The sequence below is a fragment of the Pangasianodon hypophthalmus genome, chromosome 25 (genome assembly GCF_027358585.1).
Source record: "Pangasianodon hypophthalmus isolate fPanHyp1 chromosome 25, fPanHyp1.pri, whole genome shotgun sequence".
NCBI classification, from domain to species: domain Eukaryota; kingdom Metazoa; phylum Chordata; class Actinopteri; order Siluriformes; family Pangasiidae; genus Pangasianodon; species Pangasianodon hypophthalmus.
Genome location: NC_069734.1, coordinates 16,807,657 through 16,823,917, shown reverse-complemented (window position 1 = coordinate 16,823,917; position 16,261 = coordinate 16,807,657). Strand labels below are relative to the sequence as shown.

General features: G+C 43.6%; 2 protein-coding genes across 2 annotated transcripts in view; both read right to left on the bottom strand.

Moving 5' to 3' along the window:
• LOC128317444 (B-cell receptor CD22-like) lies at positions 1 to 6,147 on the bottom strand. Its single transcript, XM_053229307.1, has 13 exons — positions 5,966 to 6,147; positions 5,280 to 5,615; positions 4,967 to 5,191; positions 4,089 to 4,439; positions 3,788 to 4,003; positions 3,281 to 3,631; positions 2,976 to 3,194; positions 2,602 to 2,871; positions 1,948 to 2,053; positions 1,784 to 1,820; positions 1,593 to 1,670; positions 1,383 to 1,460; positions 1 to 855 (listed from the first exon to the last, which is right to left on the bottom strand). The coding sequence occupies exons 1-13, from the start codon at positions 6,021 to 6,023 to the stop codon at positions 826 to 828; spliced, it is 2,355 nt and encodes a 784-aa protein (XP_053085282.1). The 5' UTR covers positions 6,024 to 6,147; the 3' UTR covers positions 1 to 825.
• A 2,326-nt stretch (positions 6,148 to 8,473) lies between these two features.
• LOC128317443 (sialoadhesin-like) overlaps positions 8,474 to 16,261 on the bottom strand; it is a 72,296-nt gene continuing 64,508 nt past the window's right edge. Inside the window, exons 19-24 of the mRNA XM_053229305.1 lie at positions 10,627 to 10,896; positions 9,492 to 9,761; positions 9,305 to 9,395; positions 9,154 to 9,208; positions 8,869 to 9,083; positions 8,474 to 8,741 (exon numbers count right to left, since the gene is read on the bottom strand). Coding sequence (XP_053085280.1) covers positions 8,660 to 8,741; positions 8,869 to 9,083; positions 9,154 to 9,208; positions 9,305 to 9,395; positions 9,492 to 9,761; positions 10,627 to 10,896 — 983 coding nt within the window. The 3' untranslated portion in view covers positions 8,474 to 8,659. The remainder of the gene's footprint in view (positions 8,742 to 8,868; positions 9,084 to 9,153; positions 9,209 to 9,304; positions 9,396 to 9,491; positions 9,762 to 10,626; positions 10,897 to 16,261) is intronic.

Sequence of the window (16,261 nt, the reverse complement as noted above, 5' to 3'; positions counted from 1 at the left end):
ATGATTTCATGTCCTTTATATTTGGGGCCATAAATTATGATTTTTTATTATTTATTTTGTATTTAGACTTAATTTTATTTTATTAATACTTTTCAAATGACCAGGATTGTTCTCTATATTATGTAAAGAGGTTTGTACTGCTGTTTGAAGAATTACGACGTAAAAGCTCACGAGGTCTATTTTATTCTTGTACGTAGGAACATTTTATACATTGTACAGTAACAGGTCTGACATCATAGAATTTTCTTGATGGAGGTTGGTATTCCTTGCTTCATTATCAGCTATCATCATTAACCAGCTTTTCACTGAAGTTTTACAACACTTGAAAATAACAAATAGGATCAGACAATAGCAAACAAAGTAAATGTTTAGCCAAAATAGACAAGTATAAAAAGACAGTAACAAGAAATTTAACCAACAGATCAGAATTGATTGAATTAATCAGTGATTATTTCTCCACTGATGTCAGTGTGAACAGAGATCACGCGAGTGAAGAGACAAAAAAATCTGTAGAGCTAGATACAGTGGAAAATGTGAAGGGTTATCCCAGGCCACCACACACATTATATATGAGGGTATATAATATATTAAATGTGCAGAAAGACAACTGAGAAACTAAAGAAGCTGCTCAAATAACATAAATGAATGACACTTACTTAAGACAGAAATGAGTTTATGGTGTCTTCTTAACGCTGCTTAACTCTAATCCTCAACTCTAATCCTAAAACTCTCACCCTGAGCATCTTTCCTGTGCTGTTCATGATGCTGAATGTAAAGTCACAAACCAAACTCATCTGTTAGTTATCATTCTCCAGGTCTGGAGTACTACTCCTCACTGAGTCGAGTAGCCACACCCTGAAAAAAAACAAACAAACAAAAAAAAACACATACATTTTCACATTACACACTGTAATAAACACTCTTTTGCACAAACACACATTTCCAGCCTATTCATTTTCTCTCAGAGGACGAGGTTGCAGGTCTCAAATATCTGTACGTGTCACTTCTGTAAAATGCACCAGAAAATGAAATAATCATTCTTAAACATTTCATAGTCTTGTGTACAGGAATGGTTATTGGAGGGCAAAAAAACTACAGAAAATAATGATTTTAACTGTTATGAACCAGTTCGCCAATTAACAGTCCCAGAAGGCATTACACTTTCAAACACTTGATGCGGAAGGCAAGATTCTTGTGAAAGAGAAGTGGCAGTGACAGTGAGCTGTGCTGACTTGATATTCACCCCTCTAACTACGCCACTGCTTAGGAGGACACGTAATCTTTTATGAAACACCAGTATTCTTAATAAGTTGTACCATCTAGTGTCAGTCTTAGGAGATGCGCTTATTTATTTCAGTCTGGGGAAGCAGGTACACACTTACCGTCAGCGTTTCATAATCAGAGGACATGGTTGCAGGGTTCAGGGTTGTGTGAGTGTCACTGGCAGAGCTTTTAACATTCTAGGGGAAAATGAGAGTTTAAGGAAACTAAATATGGTATGTACATGGTATGTGCCTAGTAACACACACACACACACACACACACACACACACACACGCACACGCACAGAGGCAGAAAGACTGTATACATACTTGCAGAGTGTCATAATCCGGGGACATAGTCACAGGGTTCAGTGCAGCATATATGTCATCTCCAGGTGTTGGAATACTCTGAAAGAAATGAAGAGAAAATGTCTTCAATATTCATTCAATAACAGCTTCATAGGAACTTTATGTAGAGCTTGATGAAGACAAAGACACAAAGTGAAAAGTTCTCTCAGTACCTGAATGTCTGTGTCTCTCTCTGCTCGTCGCTTCCTCCTATTCACACAAATGACATAAAAACATGGCTGTTCAATCTGTTCCTGCTTCATTTAGCTAATGCTTTACACTGGATTAAGTTTATGGTACAGATTCATTGTCATGATGAAAGAGTTCAGTGGCTCACTTATTGCACAGAACGGCAGTAAGAAGAGAGAGAAGCAGAGCAGGAACGAGTGCAGCAGCTCCCCATACAGCATACTTCCATACCTCAGCTGAGCTGTCCTCATCACCTGAGACAAAGAAAAGCTTTTAGTCCATGGACAGAGGCAAATACTATTTACTGTGTAAAATAAACTATTTTTATTAAAGCAGACATGTTTTGTCCTTATACAGCACATCAGTAAACACCACCAGTAAAGTTTTACTCACTTATAAAACACTTGGGGACATGCTGTTATAGGAAAATAATCAACTGCATAGTGGTGTGAGTGCGTTAATATAAACCTGTGATTTGTTTAGCAGCCAGAACTACTGTCAGAGCTGCTGTTATAGAAAATGAATTAAGAGAATTCAGCAGTGCTATGGTATAATCAGTTATATGCTGTTCCATTTGTTGAAAACAATATCCATAATTAGATTATATGAATAATTTAATGCAAAATAGAAAAGCTTCTTTTTTGGTATTACTGTTATTATTGTCAACATTGAATAGATTGATTAAAGATTGTAGAAAACACCATTTCAGGTTTGTTGATCGAGAGAAGGAGGTGAACACTGATCAAGTCACAAGTACTGGAACATCCTGATTAAATAGTTATTTTTAAAGCGTGACACTTACATAACACATCCAGGTGTGTTGGTGTAGAGTTGTGCTGTCCCAGCTGGTTGTGAGCAGTGCAGTAGTACAGTCCGCTGTGCTGGGAGCTGATGTTGCTGATGCTGTAATTCTGGCCTGTTGTCAGCAGTGTGTCTGCAGCTGCTCTCTGCTTAAACCAGGAATAAGTGAGTACAGGAGGGTTTGCATCACTGCTACAGCTCAGAGTCACTGAACCCCCCTCCACTGTGTCTCCAGAGGAAAGAACCACTGCTCTGGTGTTTTTAGGGAAATCTGAATGGAAATAAAACACCTGAATCAGCTGGTGTGTGTTCAGGATCAGCATTTGATATAGATATAGATGTACTATGATTGAGGAGAGTGAAATCCACACTCACACACTGGAGGAGAGAGGAGACTGTCATGGCCTTCAACAGCACAGCTGTAACTGACCGCACCACTGACTGCAGCTACAGTGCAGGAGGCAGATTTACAGTCAGACACACGCTGTCCGTTCTTGTACCAGATGTAAGTGGGTCTGTTAGACAGAGTGCAGGTGGTGATGCAGCTCAGCTTCTTTTGTCCACTACCTGAGTCTGACACCATAATCTTCAGATCTGCAAATAATAAATTCGTTTTATTATTTTCATTTATTTCATCTACGTAAATGTAGTTAAGTAAATGTATAATTGTGTGGCATTACCTGTAACAGACAGAGAGACTCCAGGTTGGCCGGTGTATTTGCCGTTAGGATCATCAGTGTAGAATCTGAATCTGTAGGTTTGAGCGTCTCTCTCTCTCAGGTTAGTGATTCTCAGACTACAGTTATTCTGGGAGCTGTGTGTGTACTGCACTCGGCCCTGATACTCGTCATCCTCTCTCACATCCACAGGCTCAGCATCAGCCTGTTCTTTAATGAACCAGAATGCTTTTGTCATTTTCTGATTGTTAGGAAAGGTATAGTAACTCAGTATGTCCACTGATGAGCCAATCAGAGAGCAGATAGTCTGGGTGGAGTAAGTCACACTCCAGCAGCTCTTCTCATCAGAAACACCTGAAACACACAAAATGAGTTAGAACAGAAATCCAAACTTAAAAAAGCCTAAAGCGTCATTTATTCATGTATCACTGCATGTGAGTTTACTGTAGTCTAACAGAAGCTGGCAGTGAGATGATGACAGAATGAGTGAAGTGTAAAGTGAGTTCTTACAGACAGCAGGAGAGCGAAGCTCCTCATGTCCTCTTACAGCACAGGAGTAGCTGTTTTCATCCCCACTACTGACATACAGTTTATTTCTGTTCTTGTCAGTAACACGCTGTCTGTTCTTGTACCAGATGTAAGTGGGGTTGTTAGACAGAGTGCAGGTGGTGAAACAGCACAGCTTTTTATACCCATTACTCAAGTCTGTTACTGTAACCTTCAGATCTGCAAATAATAAACTGATTTATTAATTTCATTTATTTCACCTCTGTAAATGTAGTTAAGTAAATGTATAATTGTGCAACATTACCTGTGACAGACAGAGAGACTCCAGGTTGGCCGGTGTATTTGCCGTTAGGATCATCAGTGTAGAATCTGAATCTGTAGGTTTGAGCGTCTCTCTCTCTCAGGTTAGTGATTCTCAGACTACAGTTATTCTGGGAGCTGTGTGTGTACTGCACTCGGCCCTGATACTCCTCATCCTCTCTCACATCCACAGGCTCAACACCAGCTTGCTCTTTAATGAACCAGAACATGTTTGTGACCTTGTAATGATCAGGGAGGGTGTAATAACTGTGCGTGTCCACTGATGAGCCAAACAGAGAGCAGATAGTCTGGGTGGAGTAAGTCACGCTCCAGCAGCTCTTTTCATTGAAAAGACCTGAAACATACAAAATGAGAACAGAAATCTAAAGATCAATACAATTCTAACATCTGATCTAAAGATAGATTTGCATTTCTCCCTCCAGTGTATAACATAAAATAAAAGTAGCAACAGGACCTATTGTATCTGTGGAGCTTTTAATAGATTTATTAGAGTCAAAACACCATATTTTCTGTTTTTATAAACATTTCGCAGCTCAGATGTGTTTATTCTCTGTGTCACGGAAAATGAAGGCAAATATTGTGAGGTAGCATTGTGAAGTGAAGTGACGTGTTTAGACTTTTGTTGAGCAGCACCACCAATTTATTAACTGATCTATTATTAAATTATTTACTAAATCATTAATTAAAATATTAAATATTATTCCACACCATCACTGATTTAGAAACTTTTTTCTTTAATTATTCAAATTAAGTCACCATGTCAGAAACAATGATATAAGCAAAGCATGATGTTTTAGTGACAGCCATATGAGTTACTGTTTTCAGTTTGATGCTGAGGGACAGATTTACTCTGACACTTACACACTGGAGGAGAGCGGTGTTCTTTCCCATACACCTGACAGGAGTAGCTGCCTTCATCATGTGGACTGGTTGAGTCGAGGACAATGGAGGCGTCAGTGCTATATCTGAAGTAATTGCCATACCTGTACCAGTAGTAACGGTGTGTGCTGATGCTGCAGGTGGAGCTACAGGTCACTTTCACTTCTCTCTGTCCTACAGTGTTAGGATCCACCTTCACCTGCAAGTCTACACACAGTTATGTAATAAAACTCTGTAAATACCACATACCTGAAATACATACTACATATTATACAATAAAGTGTGTGTGTATTACTTGTAACAGTCAGTCGAACTCCAGATGAGGCTGATATCCAGTCACTTATCTGTGTTTTAAATCTAAAGTTATAAACTCCAGAGTCACTCACACTCACATTTCTCAGTGTCAGCTCACAGTCAGACGTCACTGTGCTTACAGACACTCGTCCTGAGTATTGTGGATCTTTGCTCAGGTCTTGTGGTTCTCTTTCAGAGCTCTGGACTCGATACCACTCTCTCTGTGTGACACTGGACTGATAAGGTTTTGTAAATGTACAGGGGATTTTTACTGTAGATCCAGTAACAGCACAGAGACTCAGAGAGGAGAGATTTACACTGTGCTGAGCCTGAACTCCTGGAACACACACACACACAGCAGAAACACAAATTAAAGTGAGTTAAACACATAAAGCAATGGCTCATGCATTGACCAGCAAGAGTGTAACCACAGTTTTAACCACTGCTGCAGTCACACATAGCGAATGAGTGAAGGAGGTGTGAAAATGATGATAAAAATAGAACTCAGGTTGAAACCGTTCATAAACCTCATCCGGGGTTATAGAATTAACAGGACACATAACCTCACACTGAAAAAGAAAGGTGCAACTTCCAAACACAGAGACATGTTTAGGGCTTTTCTGTTGCAGTAGTGACACAACAGCACATAAAAACAGTAGAAAGAGCTGAAATATCTGAAAAGGTTACCTGTCAGTAACATGAGGATTGCTGCTACTGTAATATTTCTCGACATTCTGTAAAACATGGTGACATCAGCCTTCAGACAGCCGACGCTTGAAGATCCACCACGTGTAGAATTTAGACCAAAAATGTCCTTATAAATACAAAATACATCTATCTTACTCTTTTAATGAATATTAACCGCCTTATTCAGCCTGCTCCTCCTTCACTCGTACTGCACTTGTAAGCAGTTATGAGCTTCTTCATGACACTAGCAGTAAAGACACGGAAGATGAGTAGTGCACTTGACACAGCATTGTGTTGTCACACCTCCCTATTTTGGCTTCCTCTTTGTTTTTACACATGAAGGTATTCAAGTCTGATTAACACAGCATTCTTATTCTATTTTTCTTTCTTTTCAGCTAAAAAAAAAAAAATCTTTTACTAGGCCTAGCTAAATATGTACTGTATTTTTTTGCCTCTACTTTGTTTCATCTGTTATGACTGTCTCTATTTCTGTTCCTTCAAAATACTGTGAGCGCTGACCAGTCAGGTTTGAGTTTGTTGAGACTGTCTGATATTGAAATTCTTCAAGATATTTGTCTTAATAAAGCTGCTGGTACATTAATAAAGAAACCAGAACAAACCCATGTGATGTCTCTATAATCACTTATTGCTAGGCTGCTTCTAGCACCTCCCAGTGGTGACTGCCATTTAAGACTCCTGTTTTACATTATTGCCCAGCTGGGAGGATATCACCTACTTGCCTACCACGGCAGACATTCAGACCTCCTGGTGTTTTTCTTTTATTTATCTCTTAGAAATTGAGCAGCTATGTGACTATATAGCAGAAAATGTGAATGATTACAGAAATAAGGCTTGTTTTACTTCATCTGTTTACACTTTGTTCAAAAAACTGTTCCACCTGTGCTGGATTATTGCCATACTATTGCTTCTCACACTTTCCAATCTGTACTCAAGTTGTTGGTTGCTTAGAATGTCAGATGAATGTCATAATATAAATAAAATTATGAATAAACATTGAAGCACTTTCACACTTAACGCTTCTCACCACACACTCTACCCCTTTGCAAGATGAGTTTGTTCATATCAGTGAAGTCTATTTTATAATAAATGACATTTCTGGTACTTCAAACTCTCCTACACACTAGTGTTTTAATGATCTTTTGCTCCACAGGCGCTCTGACAACCTCTTGAAGTTTACAGCCTTCCTGTTTGTACATAAAGATTTGTTTTTAAACCCAGAAATACATTAAATGACTAGCAGTAACATAATAATAGTAATAGTAATAATAATGTAACATTAATAACTTGTAACAACATGCAATTTTAGAGAGTTTATTTATTTCTTTATTTATTTATTTATTTATTTATTTGGGTTAGTGGTGGTAACTGACAGAATATGTTAAACAGATTTTTGAAAAATGAATAGCCTCAGTTCATGGCCACACACACACAAACACACACACACACACACACACACACACACACAAAGATATACACAAAAATGTTCCTTTGGCATTTTTCGATTCGATTGTAATCGTGTATAACGTTCACACTTTTCCACAAATAAGGTGTCAGTACTTGTGTCGGGTTTACAATGGCACCTGTCAAGGGGTGAGATTTTTCGAAGGTGATGTTTCGGAAGCAGGAAAAAACGTAAGGATCTGAGCGACTTTGTCAAGGGCCAAATTGGGATTGCTAGAGGACTGGGTCAGATCATCTCCAAAACTGCAGGTCTTGTGGGGTGTTCCCGGTATGCAGTGGTTAATACCTACCAAAAGTGGTCCAAGGAAGGACAACCGGTGAACCAGTGACAGGGTCAATGCCGCCCAAGGCTCTTTGATGTATGTGGGGAGCGAAGGCTGGCCGGTCTGGTTCGATCCCACAGAAGAGCTACTGTAGCACAAATTGCTGAAAAAGTTAAAAGTTAACCAAAAAGTTAACGTGATGAATCACATTTTCTTTTAAATCACGTGGATGGCGGGTGCGTGTGCATCGCCTGGGGAAGAGATGGCACCAGGATGTACAAGGGGAAGAAGGCAAGCCGGTGGAGGAAGTGTGACGCTCTGGGCAATGTTCTGCTTCGAACATGGGCAAGGAGGAGGCGGGAACTGACTGAACACAAACGTAAAGTTTAATCATAAGCAGAATTGGCTAGACGGCAAGTCAAATCCTAGCTAATAGGAAATATAGATTATTAACAAGATGTTTTACTTCTGATTAATTCATTTGCAAACTACATAGCATTAGTCATGTATATGACCAGCAAACTGACAGAGATTGAATGATAAATGAAGTAACTAGGTAATTTCATTAAAAAAAGTTTTATAATTATTGCTGGAAAACAACAGAATGCATAAAGAAAGCATATATAGATTACTAAAAATAAAAATAGCACTATAGATTGAATAGAATCATTTAAATAAATGTAAAAAATAAATCAGTAAATCAAAAACATGTTAATAAAGATTATAATGGAACAAAAAAAAAAAAAACAGATGGGAAAAAAATTAATCATAATCTAAATTCCTCTTTAAAATCCTGACCTGCATAACTTCTAAAGTAAAACAGCATACAGTACTATATAAGCACTACAATACACTACTGAAATTTCAATACTGCTACTCTGATAAAATGCCAAGGCCACCCCTCTTCTTGTGTTAGGTTTGGATACAGAACAGAACGATCACATCTCTCTCAGCTCGTTCTCTTTCTGGTGATTTTCTGGATCTTGCTGTAGATCTGAGATGAATCTTCAGCCGCTTCGTCTGCCACGAGCCTGTGGAACAAAAAGAGGTGATTTAAAGACTAGAATAGTGTAAAGTCTTATATTTCTAATAAGTCACTTAATTAACTTAATGAAGTAGACTGAGCAGCACAATTAGTGTTGATAATGATTTGCTCACTGGATGGCAGCAGTGTTCCTGCTAAAGTTCACAGCAGCATACTGAACATCCTCTTCCTCTGTGGTGTCTGGAGGAAGTCTGGGTGACAGAGACTGTTCCTGTGTGTGCGAGTTAAAAACAACACTGGCATAGTGAACGTTATCCTGATCATCTGAGGCGACTCTCCCTCTGAGGTTTGAGGCTGGGACATTTTCATACACAGCAGCAGACGGAGGCTGAAAAGGATAAAGTTCATATTTGAACATGTCACATGATCAAATAGTCCCTCTTTTCACCTTCACTCACCTGTTCGCCGTCACCAGTGCTGCTGTGGCCATTAGCTGAGCTCCTCTTCCTCTTCCTGAGAAAGAGCAAGCACATGTTCATGCTAACTGTAAATAAGTATTTAATTTTAATCGTGTTTCAAATATATTCAGTATGTTGATATTTAACATACCACATCCACAGAGCTCCTGAGAGGAGTGTTACTGCCAGGAAGACGACCAGTCCCACCAAGATGACTTTTAAACCTGTGTTCTCCTCTGAGCCTTCAGAAACAAATCATAAACAATATGAGGCTTTATTTTTATTATTTTTGTTCATCTACTTTATACAGCTACATAAAAGTTTTACACTGCACTTACATAACGCGTCCAGGTGTGTTGGTGTAGAGTTGTGCTGTCCCAGCTGGTTGCGAGCAGTGCAGTAGTACAGTCCGCTGTGCTGGGAGCTGATGCTGCTGATGGTGTAATTCTGGCCTGTTGTCAGCAGTGTGTCTGCAGCTGCTCTCTGCTTAAACCAGGTGTAGTTGAGAAGAGGAGGGTTTGCATCACTGCTACAGCTCAGAGTCACTGAACCCCCTTCCACTGTGTCTCCAGAAGAAAGAACCACTGCACTGGTGTTTTTAGGGAAATCTGAATGGAAATAAAACAACTGAATCAGCTGGTGTGTGTTCAGCTGTTTTTAAAGGTGCAGACTCTTTATTAGTATCTTGAATAGTAAAGACTGTGGCTGGGGGGATAGTTTTTTTCCCCCTACAAAACCCCCCGGTTATGGAACAGTTATGGCCTTCCTATTAGTATTTGGGATTCAGACACAGTCTGTGTTTAAGTCTAGGTTGAAAACATATTTGTTTTTGTTTAATAGCTTTTCTCTCAGATAAAGGCACAGGTTCGTAGCCATAGAGAATTTAGGTAAACTGGGATGTTTGGATGCTGTCTCCCACCCCTGTCTTAAACAGTGACTCAGGTTTGTCGACAGTGGAGTGGTGAGACGCTTTATGTCCCAGTGTGCCATCATAACTGTTATCTTCTGACTGTCCCATTTAGTTATACTGTCATAACTAGGACTGCTGGAGTCCCTGCTTGCACTCACAATGTACACCCTGTAGTGGAGGAGCATACCAAATAATCTGTTCTCTCTCTCTCTTTCATTATACATGTTAATCCTGCTGCCTGATGGTGTGCTGCTGTCCCTGATAGCATCTGATTTTATAAAAGTCCTGAATAACAAGCTGTTAAAATAGTTGAACTGTTTTGCTGTTGTTTTTTAATGTAATACATCATTATTTTGAAATAAGATCTTGTTATTTCAAGATGTTATGTCAATATTTTGAGTTATTATCTCATTGTTTTATTTAAAACATGCTATTTCTTTTTTCCACACAAACTGTGGTTCAGGAATTGCATAGCTTCTTGTACAGAAATGTCAGTACTAGAACAATTTTGCTTTAAAACGTCTGCTGTATACAGCTACATAAACGTTTTACACTGCACTTACATAACACGTCCAGGCGTGTTGGTGTAGAGTTGTGCTGTCCCAGCTGGTTGTGAGCAGTGCAGTAGTACAGTCCGCTGTGCTGGGAGCTGATGTTGCTGATGGTGTAATTCTGGCCTGTTGTCAGCAGTGTGTCTGCAGCTGCTCTCTGCTTAAACCAGGAATAAGTGAGTACAGGAGGGTTTGCATCACTGCTACAGCTCAGAGTCACTGAACCCCCCTCCACTGTGTCTCCAGAGGAAAGAACCACTGCACTGGTGTCTTTAGGGGAATCTGAATGGAAATAAAACAACTGAATCAGCTGGTGTGTGTTCAGCTGTTTTTAAAGGTGCAGACTCTTTATTAGTATCTTGAATAGTAAAGACTGTGGCATTGGGGATAGTTTTTTTTTTGCCTACAAAACCCCCGGTTATGGAACAGTTATGGCCTTCCTATTAGTATTTGGGACTCAGACACAGTCTGTGTTTAAGCTTTTGTTTAATAGCTTTTCTCTCAGATAAAGGCACAGGTTCGTAGCCATAAAGAATTTAGGTAAACTGGGATGTTTGGATGCTGTCTCCCATCCCTCCCAGAAGATGCCGGTGAACCTCCTGAACCGTGACAGTACCCCTCCTCCTAGGAGCGCTACCTCTCGGCGCTACCAGGAAAGTTTACCCGTCAATTGTAATCATCGATAAGGGAGTCATCCAATATGTCCCTGACCGGGACCCAACTTCTCTCCTCCGTACCGTAACCTTACCAGTCCACCAGATACAGGAATCCGCGTCCCCTCCGTCTCGTGTCCAGAATGCGGGGGGGGGAGTTTTACCCTCCTGTGATCTTGTCATGTGTTACCCTTGTCTATGTGTCTTGTTCTGATTGGTTGGTTAAGTCATGTGTCCTTGATTGTTTGGTATATATAGCCCTCATGTAGCAATTGTCTCTGGTCGTGTATTGATGTTGTAACCTGCAGTCTGTTTGTGTCTAGTCTGTCCAAGCCAAGTTAAGTCTGTCCATGTTAAGTCAAGTCTTTATTTGTATTTTGGGTTTTCACTTTGTTAAATAAAGCTGCACTTGGGTTCATCACCACGCTCGCCTCGGTGGACTAATGTTACAGAATACGCGACCGCTACCACGAACCCAGCAGCTTCTCGCCTCCTCTGCCTTCATCAAGGCGACAGGGCCATAGAGGATTATGTTGAGGACTTCTGTAGATTGTGCCATTTAGTGGACTTTAATGATGTGGCCGTCAAAGACATTTTCCGTTTTGGAAATCTCTTTGTTAATGCCATGTCACATGCCTCACTGGACTCTGGCCAAATATATAGTGACTTTGCACTCCGGTTGAGTGGATCCTCGTTCACTGTGGGGATTGTGGAAGAGGAATCCTGCTATCTTCCGGTACCCACCACACCGGAGCATTATCCCGTCCCGACTGTCATGTCTGCTACTCCAGGGCCTGCTCATGTCACGCCTGCTACTCCAGGGCCTGCTCACGTCTCGCCTGCTACTCCAGGGCCTGCTCACGTCACGCCTGCCAAGCCAGGGCCTGCTCACATTAAGGCCTGCCAAGCCAGGGCCTGCTCACATTAAGGCCTGCCAAGCCAGGGCCTGCTCACGTCATGCCGGCCACTCAAGAGCCTCTTCACAAAATGGCCGCCACGCCTGATTCCCCGGCCAAGATGGCCACCACGCCTGATTCCCCGGCCAAGATGGCCACCACGCCTGAGCCTCACCATGCCACGACCATCACGTCAGAACTTCGTCATGTCACGGCTGCTACTCCTGAGTCTGGACCCATCATGACTGCCATGTCAGAGCTTACAGTCAAGATGGCTGCCACGCCAGAGCCTTGTCATGCCCTGGCCATCTTGCCAGAACTGATGAGACTGATTGCCAGTGTGATGGATCCACCTCTGATGTCAGTGCGAGCAGCTGGCATCCCAGAGGCCTCCCCTGTCCACGAGTCTGCCCCAGAGGCCTCCCCTGTCCACGAGTCTGCCCCAGAGACCTCCCCTGTCCACGAGTCTGCCTCAGAGGTGGCGACGTCCGCTGCAGAACCTGCTGAGGCAGTGGCATCCGTTGCAGAACCTCCCGAGGCGGCAGCATCCATTTCTGAACTCTCTGCCTGTCCTGTCATGGCCAAGGAGACCGTTCATGAACTCCCACCTGATCCGCCTTGGTGGGCACCTGCCTTGTTAGCTCTACATTGGTGGACATCTGCTCTGCTGTGGTGATCATCTGCTCTGCCGTGGGGATCTTTGCTCTCCTCGGCTTTGCTGTGGTGGTCGTCTGCTCTGCCGTGGGGATCTTCGGACCCGCCTGCTCCGCCCTGGTGCCCTTCAGCTCCGCCTGCTCCGCCCTGGTGCCCTTCTGTTCCTCCATGGCTGCCTGCTCTGCCTGCTCCGCCATGGCTCCATGCTCTTCTGGATCTGACCTGGTGGTCCCCTGGCCCTCCACTGTTTCATGGTCTACCACTGTTTCATGACCCAAGGTCTTGCCCATTGTTCCACGGTCCATGTCATTATCCAGATCCTGTTCCCCTTCATGGACCTGGCCCTCCATCCCTCCCCCTGTTCCACCTTCGCTGTACAACCCTCCTGGACTTGTTAGGTTTGGGTTTTGTTTGTGCGTTTGGAGCCGACCTTGGGGGGGGTTATGTAACGTGGGGTTTGGGTTTTGTTGTGTTTCTTGTTCATTGTTCTCATGTCTTTTATTTTGGAGTTTAGTCATGGTTCCTGTCTAGTCATGTGTTCCTTGCCCCTCCTGTGATCTTGTCATGTGTTACCCTTGTCTATGTGTCTTGTTCTGATTGGTTGGTTAAGTCATGTGTCCTTGATTGTTTGGTATATATAGCCCTCATGTAGCAATTGTCTCTGGTCGTGTATTGATGTTGTAACCTGCAGTCTGTTTGTGTCTAGTCTGTCCAAGCCAAGTCAAGTCTGTCCAAGTTAAGTCAAGTCTTTATTTGTATTTTGGGTTTTCACTTTGTTAAATAAAGCTGCACTTGGGTTCATCCCCACGCTCGCCTCGGTGGACTAATGTTACAGGGGGGCGGATTAATAGGAGAGTGAAAAACGGGTTTCAATTTGGATACGTGAAAAACGGGATGGATTGTCCTGTACGCTGGAGGAAGTTTGCTGCCACTGGGCTAAGAACTTTAGTGACAATGAATGGGCCAATGAATTTAGGAGCCAACTTACTAGATATGGAGCGAAGCGGAATATCTTTACTAGAAAACCACACTTTTTGACCGACAACGTAGACGGGAGGCTTCGACCGGTGGCGATCAGCCTAAGCCTTAGTGCGCGCACCCACCTGGAGAAGCGTCTGACAAGCAGTTCTCCAGGTGCGGCGGCACTTCTGGACGAAAGCGTGGGCAGTGGGGACCGCGACTTCGGATTCCAGACTAGGAAAAATAGGTGGCCGGTACCCTAAGCCACACTCAAATGGAGAGAGGCCCGTGGATGACACTGGCAATGAATTGTGTGCGTACTCCACCCAAGAGAGCTGTTGGCTCCAAGAGGATGGGTTCTGAGAAACCAAACATCGTAACACCCGCACAGGATCCTGATTGTCTCGCTCGGTCTGCCCAATGCTCAGAGGATGGAAACCAGAAGAAAGGCTAACTCTCTCCCCAGTAGCCGACAAAATTCTCTCCAAAATTTGGAAACAGACTGGGGACTCCTGTCAGAAACCACATCCGTCGGGAGGCCATGAATGTGAAAGACACGGTCAATGACAGTAACCGCCGTCTCCCTGGCAGAAGGTAATTTGAGCAGGGGAATAAAATGGGCCACCTTTGAGAACCGGTCCACCACGGTCAAAACCACCGTGTTACCCTGGGACAGAGGTAGGGCGGAAACGAAATCTAGTGCTATGTGGGACCAGGGTCTCGAAGGGACAGACAGTGATTGAAGGAGACCCTCCGGGGGACGATTGGAAGCCTTACAACTGGCACAGACCGAACAGGCCAAAACAAAATCCCGAATGTCACGAGCCATCAATGGCCACCAGAACCGTTGTTTGACCAAAAAGGGGGTACGATTAATCTCCGGATGACAAGAGACCTTAGAACAGTGGCTCCAGTGGATGACGTCGGACCTTAAACCCTCCGGCACAAATAACCGAGCCGGTGGGCACCCAGACGGCGGCATTACCCCTTGTAAGGCCGTGCGGACCTTAGACTCAGTCTCCCAAGTGATAGTGGAGACCACAAGTCTCTCAGGTAAAATAAGCTCGGGAGTAGTCGGAACGATCAAAAACGCGGGACAAAGCATCGGGCTTGATGTTTTTAGAGCCCGGACAGTACGACATGGAAAAGACGAAGCGACCGAAAAGAAGAGCCCACCGAGCCTGCCTGGAGTCGAGACGTTTGGCCGACCTGATGTATTCAAGGTTCTTATGATCCGTCCAGACGATAAAAGGCATCCCCGAGCCTTCCAACCAATGACGCCACTCCTCCAAGGCTAACTTAATCGCCAACAACTCGCTATTACCAGTGTCATAATTCTGTTCGGCGAGGGACAAACGATGAGAAAAAAGGTGCACGGATGCATCTTGCCGTCCACGGAGGAGCGCTGGGAAAGAACCGCGCCAACCCCCACCTCCGAAGCGTCGACCTCCACCACAAATTGACGCGAAGGGTCGGGGGCAATGAGAATAGGGGCCAAAACAAAGCAGCTCTTGAGGTTAGAAAATGCAGCATGTGCTGCACTAGACCACCTGAACGCAGTCTTGGTGGAGGTCAAGGTGGTCAGAGGGGCAGCTAGTTGGCTGAAGTTGCGAATAAAACGCAGGTAAAAATTGGCGAACCCCAGAAACCTCTGCAGGGACTTGCGGGAGTCAGGGGTCGGCCAATCCACCACAGCCTTGATCTTGTCGGGATCCATGCGCACCCCCTCGGATGAAATGATGAACCCCAAAAATAGGACTGACTGTGCATGAAAAACGCTTTTCTTCACCTTGACAAGAAGCCCATTCTCGAGCAGCCGAAGGAGCACTCGCCTGACGTGCTGAACATGTTCCTGGAGAGAGGAGGAAAAAATTAATACGTCATCCAGGTAGACATATATGAACTGGTCAACCATGTCTCTCAGCACGTCATTCACGAGTGCCTGGAAAACCGCCGGAGCGTTAGACAGGCCGAACGGCATAACCAGGTATTTGAAATGCCCCCTGGGGGTATTAAAGGCGGTTTTCCACCCATCCCTCTCCCTTATGTGAACCAGATGATAGGCGTTGCGCAGGTCCAGTTTGGTGAAAAAAAGACGCCCCCTGCAGCCGCTCGAAAGCTGAAGACATCAGTGGCAAGGGATAAGTGTTCCTTACCGTGATGCTGTTCAGCCCCCGGTAATCAATACATGGCCGCAGAGATCTGTCCTTTTTCACCACAAAAAAGAACCCGGCACCTGCAGGGGAAGAGGAACGATGGATGAGCCCAGCTGCCAAAGAATCAGAAATATATTTCTCCATGGCCTCCCTCTCTGGGGCAGAAAGCGAGTAAAGCTTGCCTTTAGGCGAAGACTTACCTGACAATAATTCTATGGCACAGTCATAGGGACGGTGCGGAGGGAGAGAAGCGGCCCAAGACTTACTGAACACTTCCTTGAGGTCCATGTACTCCTTAGGCACGTTAGACAGGTCCACCGACTCCTTC

What these genes read in the sequence shown, in the direction of transcription:
- LOC128317444 (XM_053229307.1), bottom strand. Translation starts at nt 6,023, where the DNA reads ATGTTTTACAGAATGTCGAGAAATATTACAGTAGCAGCAATCCTCATG. An exon ending in AGTCTCTCTGTCTGTCACAG is followed by an intron (nt 4,004 to 4,088) that starts GTAATGTTGCAC and finishes TATTATTTGCAG; the next exon opens with ATCTGAAGGTTACAGTAACA. An exon ending in AGTCTCTCTGTCTGTTACAG is followed by an intron (nt 3,195 to 3,280) that starts GTAATGCCACAC and finishes TATTATTTGCAG; the next exon opens with ATCTGAAGATTATGGTGTCA.